Source organism: Pistacia vera, unplaced genomic scaffold (genome assembly GCF_008641045.1).
Source record: "Pistacia vera cultivar Batoury unplaced genomic scaffold, PisVer_v2 Contig63, whole genome shotgun sequence".
Lineage (NCBI taxonomy): Eukaryota > Viridiplantae > Streptophyta > Magnoliopsida > Sapindales > Anacardiaceae > Pistacia > Pistacia vera.
Genome location: NW_022196479.1, coordinates 401,764 through 426,179, shown reverse-complemented (window position 1 = coordinate 426,179; position 24,416 = coordinate 401,764). Strand labels below are relative to the sequence as shown.

The 24,416-nt window shown below is 33.0% G+C and overlaps 1 protein-coding gene across 1 annotated transcript; it reads right to left on the bottom strand.

The window, feature by feature from the left end:
* Positions 1–18,213: 18,213 nt before the first annotated feature.
* LOC116111184 (loganic acid O-methyltransferase-like) lies at positions 18,214–21,265 on the bottom strand. Its single transcript, XM_031397378.1, has 5 exons — positions 21,168–21,265; positions 20,416–20,466; positions 20,113–20,313; positions 18,964–19,626; positions 18,214–18,819 (listed from the first exon to the last, which is right to left on the bottom strand). The coding sequence occupies exons 3-5, from the start codon at positions 20,203–20,205 to the stop codon at positions 18,472–18,474; spliced, it is 1,104 nt and encodes a 367-aa protein (XP_031253238.1). The 5' UTR covers positions 20,206–20,313; positions 20,416–20,466; positions 21,168–21,265; the 3' UTR covers positions 18,214–18,471.
* Positions 21,266–24,416: the final 3,151 nt, after the last annotated feature.

The following is a 24,416-nucleotide window of genomic DNA, read 5'->3' as shown; positions in this document are numbered from 1 at the left end:
TCTCTTTTTAAGTATTCAACAACTTTTGTGACCTTTTTAGGAGTCCCTATTAAGTTCATGTCATCAACATATACTGCCACAATTGCAAATCCTAATTCCGACCTTTTTATAAAGACACACGAGCATACAAGATCATTGATGTATCTTTTCTTAATCAGATATTCACTAAGACGATTATACCACATTCATCCTAATTGTTTCAACCCATATAACAATCTTTGTAATTTTATTGAATACATGTTCCTTTTATTTGGTTTTGGCACTTTGAATCCTTCAGGGATTTTCATATAGATGTCAGTATCTACCATACAAATATGCAGTGACAACGTCCATGAGATGCATATCAAGTCCTTCTGAGACTGATAAACTAATCAAGTATCAAAATGTGATAGCATCCATCACTGGTGAATATGTCTCATCAAAGTCAATTCCAGGTCCTTATAGGAAACCTTGAGCCACTAGTATAGCCTTATACCTAGCAATCTTATTTTTCTCATTTCGTTTCCTTGTGAATACCCACTTGTATTCTACGGATTTCACGTTTTCAAGCATTTAGACTACAGGTCCAAATACATTACGTTTTGCTAGGGAGGTTAATTCTGCTTGAATTGCCTCTTCCCATTTTGGCCAATCATGTCTTTGTCGACATTCATCAACAGAACATGGCACAAACACATCATTCATCATTTCAGTACCTATTGCATATGAGAATATGTTATCGACAATAGTTGTCTCACGATTCCACATTTCTCTAGAGTGAGTATAGTTTATAGAAATTTCTTCATTTATATCTTGTATTCCTTCAGGGATTTCTTCCTCTTTAGGGGCTTGTGTCCTTTCAAGGATTGTTAACTCTTCTGGAGTTAGTTTAGAAAATGCGGAATTGTCAATTATTCTAATATTGTCAATATTGGCACTTATTTGATTATGTGCCTTTCGTTTCCTAGGAACAGTATCTTTGGTTCCAACAGGCCTACCACACTTTTGGCATATAATAGATGAGTCGATCACTGCCCGTATGGATTGTTCATTGGTAACATCATTCCTTGTTGGTGTATTGACAACAAGAATGTATGATCTTGTTATCTTTGCTGCATTTGTAAATGCATCAAGCATTTGGTTGGTAATATTTTACAAATGTGTTATTCTTTGCACTTCAATTTCAAATTGAGATGTGCGAGGATCTAAATGAGACATAGAATTCACTTTTCAGGAAAGTTTAGGCCTTACTTCAAGAGGCTTTACCTTTTTCCCTAAAGATGGGAATGTTATCTCACTAAAATGGCAATCCGCAAAACGTGTAGTAAATAGATCGACCGTCAGGGGCTCAAGATATCTGATGATAGATGGTGAGTCATAGCCAACATATATTCCCAAACGACGTTGGGGTCCCATTTTGGTGCGTTGAAGGAGTGCAATTGGAACTTGCACAACACAACCAAAAGTTCTTAAATGGGATATATTATGCTAATGTCCAAATGCAAGATGTGTTGGAGAGTATTGATGATATGTAGTGGGTCTTAGGTGAATTAACGCTGCAACATGTAAAACAGCATGAGCCTAGGCAAAAGTTGGTAATTGCGTACGTAATAACAAAGTTCTTGTAATTAATTGGATACATTTTATAAATGACTCTATCATACCACTTTAGGTATGTACATTGTGGTATTGGGTGCTCAACATGAATTCTCATTGCTGTACAATAGTCATCAAATGTCTTTGAGGTAAACTCACCAGCATTATCTAGATGGATTGCTTTAATTGGGTAATGTGGAAAGTGTGCCCGTAGTCTAATAATTTGTGCCAACAATCCAGCAAAGGTAACATTATGGGTAGATAGTAGACAAACATGTGACCATCATGTCGATGCGTCAATCAATACCATAAAGTAGCGGAAATGTCCACTTGGTGGATGAATAGGTCCACATATGTATCCATAAATTCTTTGTAAAAATGATGGGGATTCTACTCCAACTTTAGTGATGGATGACTTTAAGTGCTAATTTGCTTTGTGAGAAACAATACAAACACTCTCATTAGGTGATAAAATCTTCAGGTTATTTAATAGGTGCCCATGTGAGTTTTGTATGATTCTACGCATCATAGTAGATCCTGGGTGACCAAGATGGTCATGCCAAATTTTAAAAAGTTCAGGGTCAGTGAACTTCTGGTTCATAACTACATAGACTTTAACATTCTTCAGGAATGTGTAATATAACCCTGATGAGAAAGCTGGAGTTTCTCTAGTACATGCTTCTGGCATGAAATATTAGCAGTGATGCATATAAACTCTCCATCCTTTTCACTTAAAGTTTCAATGTGGTATCCATTGAGTCATATATCTTTGAAACTAAGCGAATTTCTTATGGATTTGCTAGAATATAAAGCATCATGGATATTGTTGGGGAGAGAGTTGTATGTTTAACTCATTAGAGTATTGGTTACCCATTTTAAGTGTAGTGGAAATATTACCAAGTTGTTTAAGACAATTCCAATTTAACCACATCAAACACAAGTGCAGTAAATAAAGAACACAGTTATATACATGGTTCGGCTAAATCCATTTTTAGCTTACATCCATGGGACCTTGTCCAGATCGAAGTAATCCACTAAGTTAAAAAACACATTACAAGATATAGTTCAAAGTTGATCTAAGATACAGTAAAAAAAACTCCATGTTCAACTTTACACTTAGCACCACACTCTGAATCCTTAACGAGTAGCAACTTCTTGGATTTTCTTCATGCCGGGAACACATCCGAGACCAGCTTGTGAACTACCAAGCTTCAAGCACTGACGCCACGCACCATCATCAACAAAGGAACTATGTTCTAAGAGCCATCAAGTCTATGTTTGATATGGTGAGGTTTTGACACACAATGGAAATGAACTTGTGAACCTTGAGAGATAAATATACTCTAAGAAATTTTAGAGTACAAAGAAATAAAAGATCAAAAGGTTAGAATCAAAGAAGCAAGATGAGATGATATACAGTGAAGGGTTTCTTGCTCAACACATATGTGCCACATCAGCCAACAAGGGGCTGACCCATGTTTGTCCAAATAAGGAAAGTGTTCATTCTTTTAGTTTGGACCACAAAGCAAATTGGGAAAAGAAACTTAATTCCCTAGGACCACTTAAGGATACTATGAAACATGTAAAAATGTCCTAAACAGTAAGAAACAAAGATAAACAATATCTTTTTCACTTTATCAAACATGTAACTCGCGCTGGGTTGCAAATGTCTGAAGTGAGAGTGTGTAAACACAAACAATTGTGCACACACACTTGAAACGAAACAAGCCAAGACACAAGTTTGGCAACCAATGTGCACGCATAACTGATGTGCACACACACAATAAAGGAAACAAGCCAAATCTAAAGATTAGCAACTAGTGTGCACACATAACTGTTATACACACACAACTCATAAGTTTGACAAATATGAATATTCCACAGATACTTAATTTAATTCCGCTTGGTAACACAAGTGTTGCTCTTCTGGACCCCTCAATTATGTTTGTAGATCCTGATATGATATTTATTTTAGTTTCAGCAAAAGTCAAACCTGAAAAATATATTCTATCCCGAAGGATGGTGTGCGCTATTGTACTATCTACTATATAAATGTCTCCACCATTACTGGATATCAATGTCTCAGTTTCGAAGTCCATCTTTCAATAGGCTTGCGCCGTTACACTTGTTAAGCTCTTCGTACTGATAACGTGTTGTAATCTTAGTGATATAAGTGTAATAGATTAAAGAAGACAAAATACTAAGAAAGAAAAGTCGAAAAGGGGGCTGTAAAAGTTTCTATTCTTTTCACTTTATTGTTGTAGTGAAAAATGAAGGGGAAGGGGGGCTTTTATAGCTAACGCCCCCTCCCACCATTCACCGCTCAAAGTTAAGGCGGTGGATGTCCACCATTATTTTACAACAAATTTATCAGTTTGTCCTGCTCAGTTTTCGAACTTAACACTTTGACCCCATGACTGTGACTTCCTGTGGCCTTTCATTAATTGAATTATTATTTTGACCCCCCAAAATAAATTTCTTGGCTCCAGTCCTTAGCCAACACCTATGCTTTCTTTGTTGTGGGTTAAAATCCTTTTTTTTTTTTTTTTTAAATATTTTGTAATGTTAAAGGTATCAATCTACAAAAATCATATTTTAAATAGAAAAATAAAGATAAGTTTCTTGTAAATCTTTTTCTAAATAGCAAAATTATGTTTTTAATATACAATTATTATAAAATTTTGTTGTTACAATTACTTTAGAAAAATTAATAAAAATGGTTTAATGAATTATGAAAACGTCAAACGGAAATGGTAGTCAAAACAATTATTTTACTTTTCCAATGTAGAAAAAGGGAAAGTAAGAGCCTATTTAATTTAGATACAATTCTTTCTTCTTTAAAAAAAAAAAAAAAAAAAAATCAAATCAAATCAAGGATAAACTTTTAGATGGTTGAAATTTTATCAATTTTTAATATAATCTTAAAAATTGTTGTAAAAAAAAGTTAATGAATTAATCCCCCTAAGGTATAATATAATAACAAAATCACTATGAGGTTTCCGAAATAATAGAAAGAGTAAACGACATCTGCCCACCCAAGGTTTGGTGAATCTCCAAGTTCCCACCCACGGGTTCATAAATTTCATATTCCCACCCTTAAATTAACAGAAAATTGTTTGATGTATAGTCAAAGGGTAAAGTGGTCATTTGCATTGTATTAAATTTGAAATGAAAATAAAAATTTCAAAATAACCCTCCACATCTCAAATTTCTCTCACATACCCCTAAGAGATAGCCCAACAACTCCCGCAAGTTTGAAATCTGTAGATCGCACCCCTATAACATAAAAAGCTTAGATCTGTCGCGGTAGCCAAAACCACCACAAAACACCACACCAAGCCAACCCTTCCTCTCCGCTTCCAACTCCACCACCACCACCAACACCAACATCTAGCCGCCGCGAAGAAGAGGAAAGGAGAAAGAGAGAGAAAAGAGAAGAGAGAGAAAAGAGAAGAGAGAAAGAGGCATCGATGACTAGATCTGGCTACCAAGATCTAGAAAGGAGAAAGAGAGAGAGAGAACAAGGTGGAGAGGAGATAAGGAGAAAAAGAGAGAAAAGAGAGAAAGAGGCGGACCTAATCGTTGTAGAGAAGAGGAAGGTTGAAGAAGAGAGTGTTATTGAAATAATTTTGAAAGTAAGATGGTTATTTTTTTATTTCTACTAATTTGGGGGTTAAAAAATAATTTATTAATTTATTTGTCAAGGTGTAATATACTATATAGCTAGTAATTCTGTAAGAAATATAAGATAAAATTTACTAGATAACTTTTATAAACATATATACATAATGTAAATCCAAAAATTCTAATTTTTAATTCATAAATATATATATACACATAACATTGATATACTTTAGTAACATAAGGTAATCCTGAACAGTGTCACCAAACTCCACCACTTCTTGACGTCCCACCCGATCGCAAATCATCTAGTACCTGCAAAACAGTAAATTAATAGAGTGAGCACTAATTGCTCAGTAAGTAAACCAAACTACACTATTGTGTTTCCTCCGTTACTCATATTCTGATTTTTCTTTTCTCACTTTATTCTTTAATTATACTCTTCATTCTTTTCTGTTTCTCTTATGCTGTAATCTCTTTCTTTTCTTTTCTGATTCTTTTTCTTTTATTTCTTCTTTCTAGTTTGCCGATCGGACTAGGTTGATGCATGGATTTGGAGCCCTGGCCATGTGAGTGGGTACAATCCTCATCTACATGCACTACTCACAGACTGTATAAGTACAGTATCTCTCTGTTATGGCCGCTCGCTCGTGGCGGCGTGCATGTAGGTATGCTCTACTGGGTATAGTCCTCATCCACATACACTACTCACGGACTGTACAAATACTATATCTCTCGGCTGATACCGCTCGCTCGTGGCGGCGTGTATGTGGGCATCTCTATCACTCACAGGTCCCCCATCGCAAAAAACCTTATATCATAGTATAATATAGAAAAAGAATAGAAAGAGATACTATGCACATTTCAACATGAATTTCCAAGCAACGGAAATTCTACACTTGCATTCTTTAAAAACATACATTTTCCATATACGAACATATCATTTCATCAAATATATATGTTCATACAATCATTAAATAATCATAAAGACCACTCAGTCAAACATGCTTCATAACCCTTTAAGCATCATTTTCATACTTGGAATCAATTATAGATTATTAGACTACAAATAAACTAATAAAGTGGAAGCACTCTTGAGATAGTCATTCTGCACATGTCATATTCAAGAAGGCATATCTAGAGTTATACACATTGGATTCCTATGATCTTGGTCTCATTTTAAAGCTTAGAGAAAGGGCTACAACTTTTATGTTTATGACTCAACCCAGTTTGACAGGTAAGATGCCCAAAAATCACTCAGAAGGTCACGGATTTGATAGGGCAACCTTGGTAACATGCCTACTTTAAGGCTTTTCCATACCTATTTACCTCCACTTACTCCCTAACCTTTCCTAACCATTCTCCCCTGTGAAAACAGGTTAAAAGATCAATAAAGTACATTCAAACTTCAAGTCTTGCCTTTCTCTAACTCTTTCCTCATTAGGGTTTAGTCAACTCATGCATGCAATTTCTCTTTGGATTTTCATCAAACACTTCATATGCACATGCAACTACCTTGTTGGCTACACTTCCACAACTCTCTAATTCAACCAAATTGTGAGCCAAAAACTCACTAATTATAGCATCAAACCTGTCCATTTTCACAATTCTCTACACTTCAAAAATTTCAACACAAAATCTTCCACAACTTCACCAAATCATCAAATAACCATACACTACTTCTCATGGCTAGAATTAATACATCAATAAACATAAAAAAACAGCCCATAATTCTCTCATACCATCACATATAAACATGCAAAAATTCATTCAACACATGTTTTGTTCAAATTAAGTTTCAAAGTAGGTTTACTTACCTTGAATATGTGAGATCACTTCTCTTTTTCTCCAAATCTCTTCCTCTTGGACCTAAATCATATAAAAACTATAAGAATTTAAAACTTTAAAGTTGAATCACACTCCTTTTGCTAGAATTTTACCTTAGGATGCTTGAAGATTGAAAATCTCCAAAAATCTAGATCAAATCCTATGATTTTCCTTTGAAGTTTAGTGAAGAAAATTGAGAGAAAAATGGGGTAGAGTGGCATGAACAAGGGCTGGATATGGGTTAGGGTTTCTTTAAATAAAACCTTATATCAATTAATATAAACATGTGTTCCCATTTTGCCCTTGCACTTTCTCTAAAATTTCATCTATGTCCCTTAGTCAATTACCATAATGCCCTCATTTTATTGCATTCTCTATGAAATTCTAGCGCTTTTCACTCCCCACAATTTCAACTAATTTTGAGTGAAAAGACCATTTTACCCTTAATGCAAGTTTAAGGCATTTTCTTCACATTTTCTCAAAATAACTTTAGCAAAAATCAACTAAAGGTATAAAAGCATAAATTAAATTACGTACCTCCATGTGGACGTTACACAAGGGCAATTTGGTAATAACACTCTCTATATTGTGTCAGAACCCAAAAATCACTAATGGTGTTAATTTAAGGATGGAAATTTGGAATTTATGAAATCATGGGTGAGAACTTGTAGATTTGCCAAACCTTGGTGGGTAGATGTCGTTTACGCAAATATAAATCTCCTTGCTATTAAGTTTTAAGTATTAAAATAACATTAAGAGGGCATTTTGATAATATTTACTAACTCATTGCCGTTAAGTTTTAAGTATTAAAATAAACATTAAGATGACATTTTGATAATACTTACTAACTCATAGCAGTGTAAATTTTAACAGCTCACTAACAGTTTATTAACGACATGGGGATTTTTGCTATATTATACCTTAGGGGATTATTGTCATTAACTCTATAAAAAAAATAAAAAAATAAAAATTATTCTCTGTTTTCAATAGTTTTTACCTTGAATACATATCAAGTGCACCTTCAGATATTTAATTTTTAGGTATAATTTGTCAAGAAACACAATTGTAGAATAATTTTTTTATGTTTTTATGAAAGTTTTAAATTTACCAAGTGAATTAAGACTTAAGCAGAAATGGTTGCTATGTTGATTTTAAGAGTCCATTAAACATAAACATAAAGCAATAACATAAACAAAAAACAAAAAACATAAATCAAAGTAAAAACACACAAGATTTTTACATGGTTCGGCAAAATGCCTACATCCATGGGACCAAGTCTAGAATGAAGTCAATCCACTAGGTTTACTTTTCAGTTCAATTACAAAGTCAGAGATTAAGCCTTAGTTACCAAAACACCCCTATTTTGTAACGCTTCAATCTCTACCCTTTGGTTAAACAACGTCCAACCATAGTGAGCTTACAGGAACACAAAAGCAACACAATTAGCCTTGAACTTCTCTCAAGGATCAGAAATGAAGACACACTTCAATGGAGGAAACTCAACATGCTTCAACATCTCAACGTGAGCAGGGACATATTGTGGGTACTTTGAAGGAGGTATTTTAAAGCTTTACCTAAGCATAGAAACCTGACAAAAACAAAGTAAAAAATCAGAGAATTTTCAATGTACTTTTCAGAGAGATATCAAGCTTGAGAAAAAGTGCAATGGAGAAGAGTTTATATAGGAAAACAGCCGGCCAATGCAAGGATAGGTAGTAAGAAAACCTTTATTGAATTTACCTTTATAAAAGTTAATCCCAATATCAAGATGCCACCTATCAAAGAGAATAAAACTTTCAAGCACATTGAATATAAATTTGACAGGTGTTATGGTCCACACAAATATCTCAAAAGAGAATAAAACAACTCATGCATTCTAGAAGTATAGCACGTGTAACTCAAATAAAACTGTCAGATACGAGGTGATCACTCTGACTCAGAGGTGCTCACCCGATACTGCAAATAACCAACACAAGAGAAGGTGGTCACCCTAAATAGAGGTGGTCATACTAGAAGTTTAAACAAAATTGATTGTGCTAAGACAATGTAAGGTGATCATACCAGGATTGAGAGTTACCACTTTAAGTTCATAAGTTGACAAATAACTTACAATTCCGTTCATTGTAATTCTACAATATACATGCTAGATACAAAAACATTTACAAGGAGATAACAAAGTAGTTAATTACATAATATTATAGGAAATATCCTATAATTAAGAGTATTGACCGTATCAATCTCTTAATTATAGGACGGTCAATACTCTTAATTATAGGATATTCTAGCATAATTTAGAATTTTGAATCATGTTTAAGTTTTTGAATTTTTGAATTTTTGTGCATTTTATTTTAATGGGCAGTGGAGATTAAAAATTCTTCAAATTGATTTCTTAGAGTTTCAAGTAGCAAAACTAAGCGTTTGGCAGGAGAGAAAATGAGTTGAGAATAATCTCCAAACTGAATTCTGAAGCACATTTAATACGAGCCCTCTTCCTTTTATTAGCATACTTGTCTTGAAGGAAAAAAAAATTGTACAAATTAATAATTTCACTCCTACCCTCTTTGCACATTTTCTTACCAACTCATCCATATTTCGAAATTTTTAGCTTTCTTCATTTGGGTTCTGTTTAGATTTTGGGAAATAATTTTTAACCCCGTGCAATTTATTAAATACTATATTTATGTTTTAAAATTTCTTTTTAGACCTTATTTATTTATTTAATATGGAAAATACCTTTTATAGTTTATACTTAATTTTTTTTTCCTTATTATAGTTCACGCTTCCATAAAATTCTTAGAAAAAATTAAATAATATTTAAACCTTAAAATTGATCTTATTTTTTGTTTTGATTTAAAAAAAAAAATCATAATTCAATCCAATAATTAATTTTTACATATTCAAATAGATGAGAATATAATTTGATTTAAACTGCAATTTACATCTCTAGTAAATTAATAAATAGAAAATATATATTTGTTATTCTAAAACTATACATTTCTCATACCTAAAATTATTATTTTCATTTAATCCTATATATATTTGAAAGTAAATTCTTAGTAGATATAAAATGGATTGTGAGATTTTATAGGACAAGAATCCTCTCATTGTTTTTTTCCCCATTATGGATAAAAATAAACATATAAAGATAATCCAAAAATATAAATAATATAAAACTCAATAATTAAAAATTTGAAATCTAACATAAATATTATTTCTAGTAATTAAATTTAAAAATGGAGATATAACCATCTAAGGAATTAAAATCAATGTATTATTAACATTAATTATTGGGATAGTAATTGACAAAGAGTTGACAAAACCCTTATTTGGGGCATGCCATGTGAAGTGCACTAAAATTATGGATAAAGTTTGTGTTAATCTAATCCTTTAAAAAACAGAAAAAAGAAAAATCGATCTTGCACATTATTATCCATCTACAATTTAGGACTAATAAATGACATGCAACAAACAGTGATCCCTTAAAAACGTCTGTTTCTATAGCTTGGTGAGAAAGGAAAGCTTGCTGCCTTAAAACGTCTGTTTCTATAGCTTGGTGAGAAAGGAAAGCTTGCTGCCTTAAAACGTCTGTTTCTATAGCTTGGTGAGAAAGGAAATGTCTGCTGCAGAATCCTATGCCATGGTTGGTGGAGATGGAGCTCACAGCTATTCTAAGAATTCTACCTACCAGGTATCATCTTTATAACCCAAAGACATATCTGATTATACCCTTTTATTTAAAACATATTTTGATTGCTTTGGCTGTGTTTATTTTGAGAATTTTTTATTTTGTTCGGAAAACACACCATTAGATATTTTCAGTGATCTTAACTAAAACCAATGAATCCGGATAACTATATATTTTCAGTTTTAAAGATGGTTTCTCTCAACAAATTCAATCATTAATTTACAGTACTTTCATGTGCAAATTTAAGTTCGTGGAAATTTAACGTGAGTTTATGGCTACAGAGGCTAGTGGTGGATGCGGCAAAGGAAATGATCAATGAGGCCATAGATAATAATCTTGACATAAAAAACTTGGGGATATTTGATTCTTCCAAACCATTTAAAATGGCAGATTTGGGATGCTCCACTGTACCTAATACCTTCATTGCCGTGCAAAACGTTATAGAAGCCGTGGAGAACAAATGCCTTATCGAACACCAAAACACTTCAGCCCTAGAATTCCAAGTCTTCTTTAATGATCAATATGAGAACGACTTCAACACTCTCTTTAAAACCCTTCCTCCCTCACGAAAATACTTCGCCGCCGGAGTTCCGGGTCCTTTTCAAAGCCGCTTGTTTCCCAAGTCCACTCTACATTTAGTACACTCCTCCTATGCATTGCATTGGCTCTCCAAACTTCCAGAAAAAATTGTGGATAGAAATTCTCCTGCATGGAATAAAGGCAGTATATATTGCACAGGACTGCTGAAAGAAGTAACTGAGGCCTATTCAGCTCAGTATAACCAGGATATGGAGTCCTTTTTGAGTGCTAGAGCTCAAGAACTTGTGGCTGGAGGATTAATGGTGATTGCATTATCTGGTTTACCAAATGACATCCCTATGTCCAAGACTACTGAGGGTAAAATCTATAATTTGCTAGGATCTTGCCTAATTCAAATGGCCAAGTCGGTAAGAATGATATGATTTACCAAAAGCACTATATAATAATAATAATAATAATAATAATAATAATAAGTGTTATTTTTTATTGCAGGAATTAATTAGTGAAGAAAAAGTGGACTCGTTCAACTTCCCTATATATTATCCAACCTCTTAAGGAGCTGGAAGCTATCATAAAAAGAAATGGTCTATTCACAGTTGAGAGAATGGACATATTTGCTCCCTCTCTGACAGGCATAAAATATTCTGCCGAAAGTTTAATCTCACATACTAGAGCCGTCTTTGGGGGATTCATCAAGGAGCATTTCGGAAATGATTGTGTAGAGCAGATATTCAACCATTTCACCACAAAGGTCGAAGAGAATTTCTCAAGTGATTTGAAAAGCACTGACAAGGTTAGCTTATTCATGGTTCTCAAGCGCATCAGCAACTGATTAAGGTCTATGCTGCATATACGAACTTCTATTAATCAATGTATCCCGCACTGATGTTGCCATGTCAATCTACATAATATCCATGTTCATATAATAAAAATTTCATGAATGTATTTTCCACCACATATTCATGGTCTATATTATGTGAAGTGAATACATGATCTAATATATTATTAATTTAACACAACTGATAAAATATATATATATACCTTCATTCATAATTGAAATTCAAAGATTATTTTTAGAATATCTAAATTAATAAACTCCACTTAATTATTAATTCCCAAACCAACAACAAGAAGATGAGCTATCACTCAAGTCTGCACAGACAAAACACAGAGAAGGCCATCACGATTGTTTGCCAAAATCAAGCAAAGCTTGATCAATGGCTTGAATTAAGCAAGACTTGATCAGCAACTTGAATCAATCAAAGCTTTAATTTAGTCATTAGCATGATTCTAGCATGTATTATAATGTATAAATAGAGAGCTCTTGTACATTAGAAAATACACACTTGAATATAAAATTTCATTCTTTGCCTCTCTCTAGAACAATGATCATCAGTGCTGAGTTTGAGATATGATTTCACATACAAAACAACAAGCACTCACTGCTTATGAAGACGTTTATGGCTTAAGGCAATTTCACTGAAATCTTATATATTAAAATAAGAAAGACATTGGTACAACCACAAGAATATTTGCCGGCAAGGAAACAGATATATCTTAAAGTAGATAGAAGATTTAAGATGTAGAAATAAAATAGGGCTTATGATGTAACTTAATAATAAAATTCTATGGCCTCCTCAATAATATTGCTGGTGAATGATAAATTATATGGGCAATACTACATTGACAAACGAATCTTATAAATTTTCTCTCATAAACTTAACGTGATAGTTAATAATTGAGTTTTAATATATTTTTCTGTCTCATGAATTCATCAAAAACCAATTATCAACTGCTACGTTGAGTTTATAAGAAAATGTTTGTGAAATTTGTTTACCAATCTATCTTTATTAAAATTATATTACCAGAAAATTGACATAACTGTAATTTAATAAGATAATAATGGTACAAAAGACAATGAACGGAGTCACTCTTCTAGCCATTTTGCTTTCAAGTATGCCTATAGTCATGATGTGATGTAAATGGGATGATGCCAATGATTTTGGCAAGAAATTAATATTCAATATTTAATTTTATGGTTAAATTAAGAATAAGCAAAATCAACCAAATAATCTTAGCCCCACTACATGATATGCCTGCAAAAATATTATATAACAGCAACTTATACAGTTAGAGAACGACTTGTGTTCTAATACAAAAGAGCAGCTGATATGTGCCTATAGTCAAATATTATTTCCTTTAAATGTACATATGCATGTATCAAATTTCTGTCATAAACTTTTGATAACAAAGATTTTCTTAATTGTCGCTGTTTAAAAGGCTATAAGTCATAAATGGTGGCTATTTAAAAGTTTCAATTTCACATGAGCCTTTAAATTAAAACAAGTCGGTGCTTTCTTTACATTATTCTTCTCTTTTACATTTTTCTTTATAAATATAAAAGAAAATTCTGAAATAAATTGGTTGGGACCATTTAATTGCTAAAAAAAAAAATTTTACAGTTTTTAATTTTAATGTGAGAAATTTATATGAAATTTTTGTTTTTTAATTACAGGTCCCAACTAATTTGATGGGGAGTTTAGAAAATTCAAGTATTTATATAAAACGAAACGAGTGTGAAGCTTGTAGTGAAGAAGTCAAACAAAGCAATCAGAGTTACTATAGACATTGACAACATTGTTAAAATAATAATAATAATAATAATAATAATAATAATAATAATAATTCTTATCAATTTCTTGATGAAGAATGTATAAGCTGCATCTTTTATACATATACACTTAGAAGGGTAAGTATTGTCATCCATTGAACTAATTAGAAAGGCCACCTCAAAGACATTTATTTGTAGGTTGAAGAGATCAGGAAGAGAAAAATGGTTAATCCAGAGACCAAGAGTTTGGCTGAATTCTATCCCATGGTTGGTGGAGATGGAGCTCGTAGCTATGCTAAAAATTCTTGTCACCAGGTATATCTTTTACGTCGACACAGATCATGCGATATGTGAAATATATCTATATAGTCTTTTTGATAGAGTTCAGGGGTACAGGCTTGGATTAGTTAATAGTGAAAATTGAAAACAAGATGAAGAAACATTAAAAGTGTAGTTAATTTATAACATAGAAAGTGGGTTTTGTAACATGGAATTAACTTCACAGTATGTTTAGCACTTAATTTACTGATTCATATGTTTTTTATATATTAGGGTCATAATACAATATAACAAACTAATCATATAAATTGATAGTTGTATCAAATTTATCCTATTTACTAAACATGGCTGAAATTTGAGTTTATGGTATATTTACAGAGGGTAGTGGTGGATGCTACAAAGGAAATGGTAAAAGACGCCATAGCTGATAACCTTGACTTAAAAACCATGGAAATTGATGCTTCCAGAACATTTAAAATGGTGGATTTGGGATCCTCTACTGGCCCCAACACCTTCATCGCCGTCCAAAACATTATAGAAGCTGTTGAGCAAAAATACCTTGCTCAACACCAAAACCCTTCTGCCCTAGAATTCCAAGTCTTCTTTAATGATCATTACGACAATGATTTCAACACTCTCTTTAAATCTCTTCCTCCCTCACGAAATTACTTTGCCACCGGTGTTCGAGGTTCATTCCATGGTCGCTTGTTTCCTAATTCCACTCTTCATTTTGTGTACTCCTCCTATGCATTGCGCTGGCTCTCTAAGGATCCAGAAGAAATTGTGGACAGTAAATCTCCTGCATGGAATAAAGGCAGTATTCAGTGTACAGGATTTGTGAAAGAAGTCGCCGAGGCGTATGCAGTGCAGTTCAAAAACGACATGGAGTGTTTTCTGAATGCTAGAGCTGAAGAACTTGTGGGCGGAGGGTTGATGGTGATTGTAATATCTACTTTACCAAATGAGATTCCTATATCTAACACTACTGAGGGTAAAATTTATGATTTGCTAGGATCTTGCCTTATTTACTTGGTCAAGATGGTAAGGATTATATTATTTAGAAAACCTTTACTGCTCATAATTTTTTCTCGGGAGTAGTAATGAAGTATTATTTCTTAATGCAGGGATTAATTAGTGAAGAAAAAGTAGACTGCTTTAACTTCCCTCTATACTATCCAAACCCAAAGGAGTTTGAGACTATTATAGAGAGAAATGGATTATTTACCATTGAGAGAACAAACATATTGGCATACGCTGCAATGGAAAAGACATTCTCTGCGGTAGATTCAACCTCAAAAATTAGGGCTGTGTTTGAGGGACTTATCAAGGAGCATTTCGGCAATGAGGTTGTAAACCAGATATTCAACCATTTCACAACAAAGCTCCTCACTGGAAATATCTTAACGATTGATGATCTTGAAAACCATAACAAGATCGACCTATTCATCTCACTCAAGCGCATCGATCATCAACTGATTTGATGTATTATGTTTGTTCAACTATGATGTAAAGAATTTCATGAATGTATTTTACCTGCAGGCATCAATATTGCCATATGGGAATTTTGCAATTATTCATTTCCTTCGACATATATTAATTCTTAATAACGTTATAACATTTAATAAATAGTTATTTTCTAAAAGACAAATTAATGTTTCAAATATATATTTTAGCTACAGTTGAGCAAAAACTTTGCGTTATATTCGCACTGTAGTTTGGAGTTTTCCTAAGAACCAATTTATATTTTCATATGAGGTTTGGCGTTTGGTTGGTAATTAAAATTCGCATGCATCCAGCGAGGCCTTTAATTTAAATCAATTGGGCGTTTTGACGTTTCCATTCCAATTCTTTATATTCTTTTGCCTAGATAGTGCGCACCAAGTATGGAACTTACAAAATAAACAAGCCAAGCGACCAACCAAGAGATTAGCTGTATATTATTAAATAATTAATCCTAATTTCCTGTAAGCTATCTCTATATATATACACTGGCCAACAACTATAAATATTGTCTTTCCATTGAACTAATAGAAAGGCGACCTCAAATACGTTTATTTGTAGTTTGGAGATTGGAAGAGAGAATGGCTAATCGAGAGCCCCAAAGTTTGGCCATGGTTGGTGGCGATGGAGCTCACAGCTTTGCTAAGAATTCTTCCTACCAGGTATATACGTATATCTTATATATGGTGACACGTACGACATAAACCATGCATGATTAAATAAACTTGCATATGAATTTGATTATTGCTTCTTTTGGCTTGCATCTAAACAAGTAAATATTAATCTCCAAAACGCATAGATGGATTAATTGCATGCATGATGATGATAAGCAGTAACAGTGTCCGTCTTCATCTCACGTTGTCTCTTCTTTTATTCATGTTTAGCCCCAGTTTTCCTACAGTGGCCCTCTAATTAGGTTTAAACTTTTCTCTTTTGGTTTGCTTGTAACATATTTTAGTTGGCTAACTAAATACTTTATAGGGGAGATGCATCCCAGTTTCTCATCATATTTTTGGGGATAAAAACAGTCTGCGTCCAGATTCTTTGAAGCCATTCAAAATTGATGGCTGGGTAGCTTTGGTGATGAAAACTAGTGTATCTTCCTCTTTTCAATAAAAACTCTCTCTTGAACCAGAAAAAAAAAAAAAAAATAGCTAGCTGATGTCATGTTAGAAATTGGGTGTCAATAATCATACACATTAATTTTCAGCATTTCTTAATGCACGAAAAGTTAAGCTAACCGAAAGATTCTTCAATTTAGTTTAAAATTTTGTCCTATTTTAAATATTTTTGATGCATCAGTTTAAGTTATAAATGCCGAGTATGGATAGATGTAGGAATATATAATATAAATCATAAAATGGAAATTTTATAATAATATTATATAACTAGGATTACCATAATATACTCTGAAAATTAAATGGTTATTATCAAAGGAACCGGAAAATTTGGTTTGTATAATAATAACAATGCCGGTTGTTAAGTTAATCAAATAAAACAAGTTACTTATTCTTTGTTATATTTTCAACTTTTTTATTTTTAAACTAGAGTTAATTACACATACGTCTCTTTAGATTTCAATGTTTCTGAATGCATAGAAAAAATCATTAGATTAACATAAACACCCCACTCCCTTAATTTTCATTAAGGCTCCATTAGGGTTATTATCATTACACCACCTTCAACATAAAAAATTAACACTTGCACCCATAGTTAGCCACTTTTAGCTCCTATCATCAAGTTTTGGCGTTAAATTATTTGAGAGAAAAGAGACTGCAAAGAAAAAAATATATATAAAACTGAAAAAAAAAAATTAAAAGTATATTTTAAAAAATATAACTTTTTGTAGGCTGAAATTCAATAATAATTTTTTTTCAAAGAAAAAAGAATCGTCGTCCCGAATATCTATGATCGTCTTACACCTCTTTTAAAGTTTATTATTATTTTGAAATAATTAATATATGATTTAGTAATCTGATGTAAATGCCTATTATACCCTTCCCTCAATTAACTTTAAAACAAAAAAATCGCCGACACACCTAATGATCTTTTCTACGCACCCATGAAAGGTTGACGCTTCAGGGGAGGTTTATATAATTAACTATTTAAACTACAATTATTTTAAGTGTCCAGAAAACTTAATATTTTGTTGTTGATATATAGGTTACTGATTCTAAATATTTTGTTTTTTTGGGGGGGTGTTTTATCATGAACCAATTATGCAGGTAATGAAAGTTAAGCTCAACCAAATCAATCATAGACTTAGAGCCCCAGTACTTGTTGGTTGTTGCTATGTCCGCAAATTAATATCATATAAAATCGAATTAGGTAGGGTCGATCTTCAACTTATCAGTAAATTAATCATAAAGTAATGTAAATGAACATATAAAACAATAAATGACTAATTAGCCTAAGCTCAAACTAATCATTGTGTATAACCACCTTGACGTGCCCCAAAAATGGTATATTAATTTAAGTTATAACTCAATTTGTATGGCTTGGCATTATTCTGTAATCTGTACCGCCTTGGTAGTCACATGAATAAAAGACAAAACAAGAACGATATATAAATTTTCTATTAGATTGAAGATGATCTATAATATATATGACATCCATCAGCTTATAAATGCTCAAATAATTAAAATAATAAGCTTCACCTTGTATACATCTATACACTTAAACAACTACACGTATTTGCATCCCGTTGATGTAATTACTAGGCATCTCAAAGACACTTTTTTTTTCTTGCTATAGCTTATTGGAAAGAGAAGATGAAAAATTGGCTAATCAGGAGACCAAAATTTTGGCTTTCTTCCAGTGGTTGGTGTCACAGCTATGCTAGACACTTTCGCTTGAGTACCATGAATAGTTCAACCCTATTATCACATTTTTCTTCCAATATGGTGAAGATATTCTCTTCAAACTTTGTGTTAAAATAATTGAATACTTGATCTGCAAGCTCGTTTCCAAAGTGCTGCTGAATAACTCCTTCATAAACAGCTCGTACTTGTGAGACACCAAACTGAATAGACACTGCTATGTCCTTCATTGGAATAATAAACAGGCTTGTTTTCTCGATGGTAAATTTTCCATTTCTTTGTATGACTGCCTCAAACTCTTCAGGAGATGGATAGTATATAGGGAAGTTGAAGGAGTCTACTTTTTCTTCACTAATTAATCCCTGCATTGTTAATACAAAGAACTTTAATTTACTTTTGGATTTAAAACAAAAGTCAACGGTGATGACTTACAGATAAGAATAGAGATTTGAACTTAAAGAAGACCACTAAATACATATAAATAGAACTGGTCAATTTATTTTTACCATCTTCGCCATGTCATTGAGGCATGATCCCAGCAAATCATAAAGTTTACCCTTGAAAGTGTTAGAGAAATGGACTCCATTTGGTAAAGTAGATCGTAGAATGATCAATAACCCTCCAGGTACAAGTTCTTCTGCTCTTGCATTCAGAAATGACTCCATATCAATTTTGAACTGACCAAAATATGCCTCCACAACTTCTTTCACAAAGCCTGTGCACTGTATATTACCTTTATTCCATGCAGGAGATTTCCTATTCACAATTTCTTCTGGAACCTTGGATAGCCAGTGCAGAGCACTGGAGGAGTGTGAAATATGCAGAAAGGATTTGGGAAACAAGCGGCCATGAAAAGAACCTGGCACTCCAGCAGCAAAGTATTTTCTCGAGGGAGGAAGGGTCCTGAAGAGAGTGTTAAAGTCATTGTTGGAGTGATCATTAAAGAAGACTTGGAATTCTACGGCTGAAGGTTGGTGTTCAGCATTGTTTAATTTTTTCTCAACAGCATCTATGATGTTTTCCATGGCAATGAAAGTGTTAGGTCCAACAGAGCAACCAAAATCAGCTATTCGAAAATCGTTGGAAGTACCAAATTGGAGTATCTTCATGTCAAGCTTTTCAGATATTGCCTCACTCACCAATTCGTTAGCACCATCCACTACTCCCCTCTGTAGCCAATATAATTTGTGTCACTTATATCAAGAAATGCTTATATGAAACGGTTTTATCACATCGTCATACTAATCAAACAATTTCATTGAAATTAATTAGTCAAATATTCACATATATGAAATAGATTCTTTTCAACTATAACCACCATCATGGTTTACCAATAATCACTTCTATGGTGAGTGTTCCTAAAAGACTATCACTTATGTAATCAATCATATGTGGATGACCTCAACACATCCACATACATAAACAACTATAAAGCACTGGTTGATAGATAGGAAAACATTTTCAAAGAAACTATTGAACAAGATTTTAGAGTACATAATATCTTATAACAAATATGCAGGATAAAAATTAATGGACAAAGGTATTGAAAGTTATTAGCGGTATATCAACCTAAATTAAAGGAGCACACACATCAGACAAATTACAAGAAACAATTAATTGCACAGGCTTCATGTTAGCAAGCCAAAAGAAGATACCTGAATCTGAGAATTTTTAGTATAGCTTAGAGGGCCATCTGCACCCACCATGGGATATGATTTGGACAAAACATTGGCATCCTCATTAGCCATTTCTGTTTATCTCTCCCCAAAGGTAGAAATAATCTTTGTCTTTAAGGCTAACTTTCTAGTTCAAACGTTGGTCTTCTCACACAAAATAGAACTGCAGCTTATATATTCCTAGAAAGAGTGAAAAGGAATGAAAAAAGGTGCTCTTAGTCTTAGTCATGATTAGAGTTTAGAACCACGAACAGTTGAAGAAGTGATGGAGAGAAAGCATACTTTGGGATAAGGGTAATTAAGCTTGCCGTTGAAGACTATCTGTGCCACAACCTACATTAATAGTTAAATTGTAATAACCAATAAACCACTAATAAAACCACTAACAATCAAGAGAAACATACCGAATTGCTAGCATTTATAGGAATATGTCTATATGCTCTTTGCTTGTGTACTTATGCATAATAATTCTTAATTCGATTGAGTTCGTACTTAATTTAAATATATGAAAATAGGTTACTCTTTAGAAAACTCTTTATTTAGCATAATACAAAATCAAGTGCAACTTCTATAGTTCTCTCAGGCATTTCATCGAACAATTTAAGAGCTAAAACATCAAATGAGTGAGCAAATTTCGAAATAAAATTTGATTATAAACCTAAGGTAGAAATAAATGTTTAATCACCTTCAGGTACAAAACAAAAAGGAATCTTACGAAAATTAAATATTAAAAAAACACCTCAGACAGTTAAACTTTGCAAGAAAAAAAAAAAACTGAAAAAATAAACAAGTCAGCATAAGTTTCTGTTTGGTTCCCAAGAAAACAAAAGAAAAACAGAAGATAAATTCATAAAAATCTTGGGTAGCTTTTTCAACTGCTCACTAGAAAAAAATTAAAATACAACTGATGTCCTGAAGGACCAAAACGGATGTATATACACACACAACAAACAAAAGGTATTACTAGAATAAATATTATCAAACATTATTTAATAATCAAAGATGTTGAAATCAAATCAATTTATGTTTCTTACCTTGAACGATGTGAACCGCCGTTCCCCGGCGTCGACAAGTTGAACGATAACGAGACTCAAATGATTTTGAAACAAGTATGTTTAAATTTTAATACACTAATGGCTAATGTTAAATGACCCCTGTATGGATGACCTGACCTCAGCCCACAGGGGTGGCTACTGTCATTGACCCATTTAATATTATCCCAAATTTAGAAAATAGTAAAGGTTTAGCAAAATGACAAGTTTTCACCCTCGCTTTATAAATTGTAATTTTCTACTTTTAAATCTGAAATAAAAATAAAAATATTTAAAATAACCCTTCACATTTAAAATTTCTTTCATAAGCATCCTCTCTCTAAAATTTCTTTCATGTGGCCAAATTTAGCCTTCACATGGGCCAAAAGTAGTGGCTAAATGGCTGCTTCTTGGCCACCGCATGTTGGCTTGTGTCGCAAGTCATAGGTTGTGAGAGAAATTTGAGATGTAGAGGATTATATAAAAAATTTTATTTTTATTTTAGATTTAATATGGTAAAAATGACCACTTTACCTTGACCGTTACATTTAAACAATTTTATGTTAATTTAAAGATATGAATCTGGAATTTATGAAACCAAGGGTGAAAACTTGCCATTTCGCTAAACCTTGGGTGGGAACATGTCGTTTACTCTTGTCCCTTATGGTTTTTGTTACTATCACATTTAACCTTATAACTTTTAAAATTGCCTTGATCATGTGAATTTTCCTAGGGCAGTTTTGTATATTTCCTACGGTAATTTTGCCCTAAGAACTAATCAAGTGTATTTTTGCCTAGTTCTTACCGGGACTTTTTGCCTTTGAGAACACCCCTTTATTTCCAAGCACATTTTAGAGCCCTGGAAAATTGTTGATCGGAAATGAGACTTGTTTGATGACTGAGTTTAGAATTCCTTTAATGAAATTTGTTTAGCTTTTACGTGATGACTTGTTTGATACATTTTGTTTAGAGAAATAGAAAATTGGGTTGTTTTGATGAATTTTTTTTTCTTTTTCGGATTTTGAATTTCATTAAATTTGATCTTTTATGAATATTAATTACTTTGGAAAATAATTAATTCTTTAGAAAATTAATAAAAAGGTTAAAATAGGTATTTCAATAGTCAATGTCGGTCACATAATAAATCAACAAAAGCTGCATGCCTTCTTATATATACGCCAGTGACTAAAGCACGCAACTAAAACTATTTAAAGATATCGATATCCCATTGATTCAATTACAAATTAGGCCGCCTCAAAGATTTGTTTTTTTTTGTAGGTTTTGGGGACACTGAGAGGAAAAGAAAATGGGTGATGAAGAGACCAAATTTTTTGCAGAATCCAATCCCATGGTTGGTGGAGATGGAGCTCAAAGCTATGCTAACAATTCTTGCTACAATGTATTTCTTATATATGCTAGCACTTAAAACCATGCATATATTTATGTTATTATTATTTCATTGTATATTTACATCTTAATTTCTGCTAACTTATTGTTAACGTACTTGGTTATTATAAAAAAAAAAAAAAAAGGTTGTCATATAGGTTTATTGCTATAGAGGTCGATAGTTGATGCTTCAAGGGAAATGGTAGCTGAGGCGGTAGCTGATAAGCTCAACTCAAGGAGCCTGGGATTTGACTCTTCCAAAATTATTAAATGAAGCTCAAAACGGTGGCGTTTGAGGAAGTGAGAGTTTTAATCTTGGCCATTGTTTGTTCAAGAGATCTTATGGCTACCATTTGTCCAAGAAAGTCAAAGCTATATAAGAGACAAAAAATTGTAGATTTGTATTTTTTCTCCATCTCTCTCTTTACGATCAACATAGTGCTCTGCAAGGGTTTCTAATTGAGTACAAATTTCTTGTAATCAGACTTAGATTTCTATAAATCTTGGGTTGAAGGTCGAGCTTCCTTCAAGGGTAGAAAATCTAGGTTTTGATTTCTCTTGTGAATAAAGGTTATAGTTAGGATTTAGGGATTGATTGTGTAAGGATTTAGAGTTGATTCGTTCTTGTAATCTTCTAATCTCTTAGTGCAGTGAGCCCTAAAAGTTCTTGGAGCTCAACGTGGATGTAGCTTATTCCCAATTTTGGAATAAGTGAACCATGGTAAACTACTTGGTGTTTTTGATTGTGTATTCTTGCTTCTTTGGTGTGTGATTTAGATTCTTTGAAATGTGTTTGATGTTTGTTTTGGCAGATTGAGTTCTAATTTTAACTTAACAGTGGTATTAGAGCAAGGTCTAGGGTTTCTTGAAATCTAGGGTTTGTCTTTTTGGTTTGTGAGTCTCAATTGCAACCTAAGGTTAGAAATTCCTAAAATCAACAATTCAATCTCTTGAAAAGGGTCAAAAATCGTTTTCAATTTCTAGGGTTTCTCTCGGTAAAATCCCAAATCAAACACTAAGTCTTTAGAATGACTACCACACGTGTTGAGATCACCCAATATGATAGGAAGATCAATTTTAATAGTTGGAAGAAGAAAATGAAGGCATTGCTATCTCACAATAAGGTAGCAATTGCACTGGAGAAGGACGTAACAAAGTGGATAGAGGAAAAATTGAAGAAGAAAGCTGAGGTGGATGAGGAAGCCGACAACCTCATCATCATGAATCTCTCCAACAGCGTCTTAAGGAAGGTAGATGGCTTTGAAATGCCTATCAAGCTCTGGGGTAAGCTTGAATCTCTTTATGCTTTGCAATCAGCACCTAATCTTGCATATCTTAAAGGTGTTTTATTTGCTTACAAGATGGATAATTCTAGGACAATGGATGAGAATTTTGATGAGTTCTTGAAAATGACCTTAGCGCTTAAGGGTACAAATCAAGAACTCGGAGATTCCAATTTAGCCATGATACTGTTAAATTCGCTAATCGAGGAATATCAGGTTATAAAAAATGCATTACAATACACTAGAACTGTCCCTAGTCTAGATTTAATAATCTCAGGATTAAAGGCTAGGGAACTAGAACTTAGAGTACAAAAAAATGAGTGGTAACGTTCTGTTTGTGAAGGGAAAAGGGGGAGTCAAACATGTTGGGTAGTAACACACAATTTGAAAATGGCCCTAGGAATAAAAAGAAGGATAAAACAGTCGCAAAGCAAAAGGGGAGACTAGAAAGTGTTTCTTTTGTAACAAAACAGGACACTTAAAGAAAAATTGTTTTGCTTGGATAAGAAACAAAAGCAAGGAAATATAGAGAGCAACCTAGCTTCCACTAAAAACAATATTGAAGAGTCAGAGGTCCTCACTG